The sequence below is a fragment of the Colias philodice genome, chromosome 11, assembly GCF_061535455.1.
Source record: "Colias philodice isolate Cphi_HAF_F1 chromosome 11, ilColPhil1 Martin Lab GWU primary, whole genome shotgun sequence".
Classification (NCBI taxonomy): domain Eukaryota; kingdom Metazoa; phylum Arthropoda; class Insecta; order Lepidoptera; family Pieridae; genus Colias; species Colias philodice.
Genome location: NC_143096.1, coordinates 10,149,776 through 10,157,762, shown reverse-complemented (window position 1 = coordinate 10,157,762; position 7,987 = coordinate 10,149,776). Strand labels below are relative to the sequence as shown.

The window sequence follows — 7,987 nt, the reverse complement described above, 5'->3', positions numbered from 1 at the left end:
GTGATAAAGCTATCCGCCGCAAAGCTTTGAAGAATTTCGATAAATCAAACAATAGGTAATGTATTGTTTACGTTAACAATACATAGTAAACACGTGCAAGCAATAAATACAGAAACCTTTTGTTTTGACACTCTTTCAAAATGACTCATTGACAAATAATTTTATGTTATAAAGGTTGTGGACCCATTTCTTTAAGTTACTGAGGGCCAATACAGAGATTATTTATTTAAGTTATAGAGGTTGCGTATTTTAAGTTAAAGAGGTTTTGGGCTCTGATGGGAAGGGAACATATTATTTTTTGAAGTTACAGAGGTTTTTATGTTATCGAGGTTCTACTGTACTTTAAAAAAAATTGTAGAAAAATAATAGAGGTACCTTAGTTGATTTTTTAAATTTTATCTTATAAGTAAGACATTCTTTTATAGCAATATGTATAAATTATATTCAATAAAGTCAAATATCTTGGTGAAAATAATAATTTTGTCGACTATAATTTCTAAAAAAATTCACATTGTTCGGATTTTAATTTCGTAAGTTAGGAGTCCAAAATAAAAAAATCTTTTAACTAACTATTTTAATAAGGATTTTTGCAGTTAGTTAAAAATAATTGTGTGTTAGATCTGTCAGCAATTTCAGATATTTTTAGCTTCGAAATTGACACTAAAAGTGAAATCAAGTAATCATCGGATCAGTTATCTTGATGGTATTCAGAAATACTGTATTAATTGAAAAAAACTCTTAACTAACTACATAGACAATAAAATTTCCTAAAATTATTAGTAATTCATATGTTTGTAAGATAAGTGGTTGATGGACAATCTGGTTTGAAAAATCACATATTTGAGCCAAACAGCGCACGGACCGCGTACACAGCCTTAACGTATTTGTCTTTGCTTTAGATAATGAAGGTGTACTTTGCACACGGCATATCAGTAATGAACAATCATCTGATACCTTAAGCATAATATTCAACGATATTGCAATAAGCAAATATGAAGCTTTGTCATATATGTAATATAGTTTCGGTTAAATTATACGGATCTAATTCAAGATCAAACAGCAGGCGTACTTACAAGGATTGAAATTTACTTAAATATACCAAATATACTAGCAGCCGTACAAATAAACGAGTTATAACATTTTATGCAAAGAATAAACTAAGAATAAGGAAAAATCATACAAATAAATACGAAATAAATGTAACCTAGTATAACTTCGTAATAAGTATTCATACTAATGCTATTCCGTCCTTATTACGGCTACCACCCTAGTATAAGTCTGACATAACCGAGTTATAACATATCTTTTAGTACATTGTGCTGTGTTTTACAAGTTTTAGATCAATTTTCAATCTTAATTTGAGATAATAGCAATGAGAGTAATACGAGAAGTAGAAAAAGTTGAGCAAATTAATAATTTCATTACGTACCTATTGAAATGGAAAATTTTGTATGAAATGTCAAAATATACGAAATTATGAAAAACCCTTTTGATATTTATAATGATTTATTTATTTACAACATGCGCCAAACCATACATACATAAAACTTATTTCTAAACTTATCACAATAATATACACTTTCGTTGAAAATATGAATCTTCTAAGCCTGGAGTTGTATGTTTTGAGTACCAGTTATTTGGCAACTCTCTATCTCAAGGTGGGTTTATCTTCTGTTCTCCGGATATTAGATAGGGTTCTCTTTCATTTGCTTGCATATTTAATGATATATTTAAATTATTTCAAATAAATATTTAAAAAATAAATAAACAGAACATCGTATGATGAAATTCACAACAAATTCGACGAAGTCTTCTTCTTCTCTTAATTAATGGCTCCACCCAATAAAAAGGGACTTCGCCAATGTCCAGTATATATGGGAGAGACAGGACTCAAATTTCAGCCAGTTAGACTTGTTCGGTTGTGACATTTAACATTTGGAACTGAGTGGGAAAATGCAGAAATTTTGATCAACTTGGAGCGGCTAGAACAAACACATAAGACAATACAGGTTATATATATTACAGACTACAGGATACACTAATATAGTTTATAAATATAATAAGGGGTTAATACTTTAGTTTGTTAAAGGAAATAAATTTAGATAGAATTTCAACAAATTTGGAAGGCACTAATGTCAACAAACATTTAAAATTTGTGGGACGAGGGATTTCAGGAGGGAGGACATCCAGTAATGAAGAACGAAGCTTGGTACATTCAAAGAATAGGTGGTCAGTAGTACCTTCATCCAAACCACACTCACAAATAGAGTGATCACGTACTCTAATTTTCGCCAGGTGGACAGGAGTACACGCATGGCCGAAGCGGAGTCGACAGATAGTGGATGTTACTAGTTTGTCAAATTTGCGAAAACGGAAAAACCACGGTTTGTGTGGAATAGTAGGCTGAATATCCCAATAGAATTTACCTTTAGTGCGGCTGGACTCTTGCCAAAGATTCAACCACTTCCCATCCAAACGCAGTTTTGATAGTGGAACAAGGTCTTGACTATAATTACTGAAGTGAGTATTGCAACCCACTTGCGTAGCAGACTTAGCCAAAGAGTCAGCCATCTCATTACCGCCTATACCAGTATGACCTGGTATGTAAGTGATTTGAATGTGGAGACCCTTATTGAGGCAATTTAGAAGCACCACACGTATTCTTAAAATCAAGGGGTGACAGGATTTAGATCGAAAAGGGTTAGATAGAAGGGCTTGGAGGCAGCTTAATGAGTCGGAAAATATAACCGCTTTATCAAGGTTGTGAGAGTTAATGAAATTGAGGGCTTCGAGAATGCCTGTAGCTTCACCAGTGTAAACAGTGGATAAAGGGGGGCACTTAAACTGGAGAATAATGCTGGATTGAGGGTACCAAACAGCGACTCCCACACATGACATATCGGACATTTTTGAGGCATCGGTAAAAAAGAGGTGCCAATTGGGCCATTTATTGGCTACAATTTCATTAAATGTAGCATTAGCGTTAATTGTATCTTTAGTTATGCCACAATTTAAAAGTATGGGTGGATTGTACGTAAGTGACTGGAAGTTAACGGAGAAGAGAGGATAAAGTTCAAACTGAACAGTAGGATCAGGCAGACGGGTGAATCTTATGAAGCTTTTTAGTAAACAAGAAAAATTAGCAGAGGGTCGGAGATTTTGATTAGTGGAGATTTGAAGGAGATTATGGAGTTTGGGCCAAAGGATATGGGAAGAGTTATAGATGGATTTAAAAAAATATTTATCACACAGATACTGTCTGCGGAGAGCTAGGGGAGGGTCAACACACTCAACCTGCAGGGCGTTAACCGGGGTAGATTTCATTGCACCGGTAATCAAGCGTAGACAACGAGATTGCACTTTGTCTAGTTTATTCAGTGCCGTCTTATTGCATGGATCGAGTATGAAAGAAGCATAGTCTAAGTGACTACGCACCACAGCATTATAAATAAGTTTCTGACAGTATGGGTGGGCCCCCCACCATACTCCTGCCAGAGATCGTAATATATTAATCCCTTTTTCGCATTTCTGACTAATGTAGTTAACATGTGGGGAACCAGATAACCTTGAATCCAATATAACGCCTAGATACTTAACTTTATTAGTGACTGGAATTGGTTCATCGCCCAGTATTAAGGTTGGTGCGGGAATGTGGCGCTTTTTAGTGAAAACTACAACACAACATTTTGGTACAGATACAGTCATACCATGATCCGACAGCCAATCACGAAGATACGACAAAGCTGAATTAAGGCGCGAGGTGATTTCATCCATGTCATGGGACTGAGCAAATAAGGTTATGTCGTCTGCATATTGAAGTATGTCACAGAATGATGTGACCGTCGTGTCCAAGTTGAAAGTGTAGATAGCATATAGGAGAGGACTTAATACCGATCCTTGAGGGAGCCCCTTCCAGGTAAGCCTAGTGGAAGAAATATGAGAGTTATGACGCACTTGAATGGATCTTGACATTAAAAGATTGCAGATAAATCGTATCATCCTCACTGGGATACTCAGCTGTAACAGTTTGTTTCTGAGTACCGGAAGAAGTACACTGTCGTAGGCTGACGCTATATCTAAAAAAACGCCTACCAAATACTGCTTTCTTTCAAAGGCCGATCGAATGTCAGTGGATAAAATGCCTAAACAATCCAGTACGCTCATACCCTTTCTAAATCCAAATTGAGACCCGGATAACAGTCTCCTATTTTCTACAAGCCACTCGAGTCTATTTTTAACCATATGTTCAGCTATCTTAGACAGACACGAAGAAAGAGCGATTGGTCGATATGAGTCGGCACAACAGGCTTGTTTACCTGGTTTTAGTAAAGGAATTATGAGATGTGATTTCCAAGAGTCAGGGATGTAACCGAATTCATAAAAGGAGTTTACTAAGTTTAAAAAGTACTGCTTGGCTATGGGACCGGATTGGCGTATGAAAGAATAAGGAATGCCATCTAATCCGGGAGAAGAGTCTAAAAGGCCGCTAAGGGATACATTTAGCTCTTCCAGGGAGAATATGGCTTCCATATTGTTGTCATGAGATGAGACGAGCGGACCAGTGGCCATAGGAAAAGAATCTAAAGAAGGAACAAAGGGAGGGGAGAACTTATCAGCAAACTCTTCAAGCCACACTGAGGAGTCATTGGAATCTATGTCGTTACAAGAAAGAGAGCCACGAAATTTACGTATGTTCTTCCAAATAACTGATGCAGGTGTTCTAGGCGACAGACTCTCGCAAAATGATAGCCAGCCTGCTTTCTTTTTATTTTTAAGAAAAAGCTTGGTACGCGCGGCTATTCTTTTATAATGTATAAAATTTTCAACGGACATGGAAGCATTGTACTGAATTTCGGCCTCTCTCCTTGAGTTGACAGAAGTTGAGCATTCATCGTCCCACCATGGCGGAGAGACTTTGCGAGAACCAGAGTTGGAAACGGATTTAAGAGGGATGTTATTCGCTGCTGCGTTTTTAATACAATCCACAAAGTCAGAATAAGTACATAAATTGTTATGAAGAGAAACGGAAGGAAGGGACTCAACCAGATTGTCAAGACCAGTAGCATAATCCTGCCAGTTTGCTTTACACAGTCTATACATGAGTAGGGGTGGGAAAGGGGAAGTCAATGGGATAACAGACTGGGAAAGGGAAGAGAGAAGAGGAAAGTGGTCGCTACCATGAGTACTAGAAAGAGTTAAATTGGTGAGGGATGGAGCCAAGGAGGAAGAACAAATACATAGATCAACTACAGAGGAGAGACTCTGATTAGGAAGGACTCTCCTAGTGGGAGATCCATCGTTAATTACACAGAGGTCAAGGTCATCAAGCAGATCCATTAGCAGGTGCCCAAATGTATTGCAAACAGAAGATCCCCAAGAAGTGTGCTGAGCATTAAAATCGCCCAATACTAAAAGAGGAGACGGTACGGAGGAAAATATAAGTGAAAGATCAGGTATAATAGAAGGATGAGGATGAGAAATGTAGACAGAAATAATAGAGACATTATTGCATCTTGCAGCCACAGCGTTAATACGCTGATCATGCATAGGCAATAGAATACGAGAGAAATTTAAACAATGTTTAAGTAAAAGTGCTGTTCCAGCATACCCATCGGCTCTGTCATCTCGCAGACAGAAAAAGCCAGGAATCCGAAAGTGACTTCCGGGAACTAGCCATGTCTCCGAGATGGCAAAAGCTATAGGGTTGTGGGTTGAAATAAGGTCAAGTACTTCATGACATTTCGGACGAATGCTTTGAGCGTTCCACTGGAGGATTGTGAGGGCCATTACTGTTAAATAGGGAGATGAGATTTATAAGTCTATGGGCAACGTTGGTCGGTATTGAATCTGTTTTTTTAAGAAAAGTTTCTAAGGCTGAAACATAAAGCTCAACATTAGAGCTAAGTACCACCGGGGGGTCTGGGTTTTGGGATAAAGCGCAACCATTCGGTTGAGTAGAGGGTAATTCCTGAGTTATTTGGCGGTGTGCAGCTACATCATATGTTTTACCTAGTGGTGCATGAGTGCGAGGGGGTATCGAATAGGTCTTTTTGTATGAAGTTTTATTAAGAGGACGAGTTTGACGAACACTATTGGATTGTTTCATAGAAGGGGTGGGGAAAACAGGTGATTGTTGTGATCTAGGCGCAAAAACGAAACTGGCTGTTTCCGAAAAGGGTCTGTACACTGAAGGGGTAAGCTTAGAGGCTTCCTCGAATGAGATACCTTCTGTGGCCATCAAAAGTTTAATTGACTTTTGCCGGCTGTGTTCCGGGCAATTTTTGTCAATGGCAAAGTGAGTGCCATTGCAATGGACACATAGTGCTTGAGATTCAAGAATGGGACAGGAGTCACCCGAGTGGTTTTGTGTACATTTGTAGCACCTCTCTTTTGAGCGGCACTGGTCGCGGATATGCCCAAAGCGACAGCACTTGTGGCACTGGATGGTAGGGTAATGGTAAATTTCTACAGGAAGTGAAGTGTATCTACAATAGATTTTTGATGGCATTGCTTGACCTAAGAAAGTTAGAACCACCGTTTGGGATGGAACCCAAGTTGTAATTCCATCAAGGCTAGCTTTTTTGTTAAGTCTACGTGCTTTAAGTATGCGACCGTGCCTGTTAGGGAATTCTGCACACTCCACCAAATCATCCATGGTCCATTCTATCGGTATTCCTTTTACAATACCCATGCGGGTGATATGATAGGTAGGAATGAATGCCTTAAATTTAGCTTCAGCCAAAGCAGGTAAAGATAAAAAATTATTAGCATCCTCAGCTGATGCAAACTCAACCGATATCCTGTTGCGGCCAACAGATTTTACTCCGTCTCTTAAAATATTAGGTACTTTTTGGCTATATAAGAAAGATCCAAATTTGATCGGACGGATGGACAGGCCGGCAGAAGGATCGTTTTCTATGCGAGATACGTGGACAATGTATGGTCCAACTTCATCACCACTATATCTTATAGGATTATTTAAAATAGGATCAACAAATATAGACGGATTAACAAGTGAAATGGGATCAGATGGAACAAAGCGTTTGGTTGGAGATTCATCTGTAGACTCAGGTGACGGACACCTTTGCCTCTTATTCTGAGAGATGTCCAATTCCATGCTTCTTTCCTGGACGTCCGGGGGTTTAGGATCGGGTGGATCAGGGCCCATATTAGTGAATTGTTAGTACACTTACCACTATAACCACAGACTAAACACTTAAAGACGAACACAAAACAGCTCAAAGTGAATATATTATTGTTAAAATAGCCAAAACACTAAATTAATAACCCAAACACGTGTGACAGAAATCACGCCAAATGTCAAAGTCTCTTCGACGAAGTCAAACGAGCGTCAGCAAAATGACAGCACCAAGGCTTAACCGTAGACAATTTCAATGTTTTTCATAATTTTGTGAATGAATTGTGACGTTGCCGCTTCGCGCCTATTGCATAGCGTGACCATGGTTACATCGACGTTATTCCAAATTTATTTGTAAGAAATTATGACATCCTTATTCTTTATTTATTCTTATCATATCCATATCATATCTATGCATTGCATAAGGTTTGAATAAGCAAGTTTTTATTTGTACGGCTGTAGAAGTTTAGTAGTTGTTGGTGAAAAACAGTAGAAATATTGTACGTTAGCTACATGCAATCTGTAATCCATTGAAAGGAGCAAAAAGAAAATAAATAAATCCTATAAGTCGATTACAGATCCCATTTTCAATGTAATCAAGAAAAAGATAAACAAGACAAGATTCAACAGTTTCCTAGATATAAAAGGATCAACTTTTAAATTACAACAGCACTTAAAACAACAATAGAACCATAATATTTCTTCCAAGTTGAAATTAATAACTTTTCACCAGCACGCTCGAACGTTATCAGCCATTACTTAGATTTAGTGCAAAATATAGTGTAAAATACTTTAATAAATTTGTCCGCGCTTTTCAAACTTTCTTTTTCTTAAGGGTTTTGTAACATT

At 37.7% G+C, this 7,987-nt stretch overlaps 1 protein-coding gene across 1 annotated transcript; it reads right to left on the bottom strand.

Annotated features, from left to right (window-relative positions):
* Positions 1–5,731: 5,731 nt before the first annotated feature.
* On the bottom strand, positions 5,732–7,186 carry LOC149484831 (uncharacterized). The gene has a single exon (XM_089700799.1). The coding sequence runs from the start codon at positions 7,166–7,168 to the stop codon at positions 5,732–5,734; it is 1,437 nt and encodes a 478-aa protein (XP_089556925.1). The 5' UTR covers positions 7,169–7,186.
* Between the last annotated feature and the right edge of the window lie 801 nt (positions 7,187–7,987).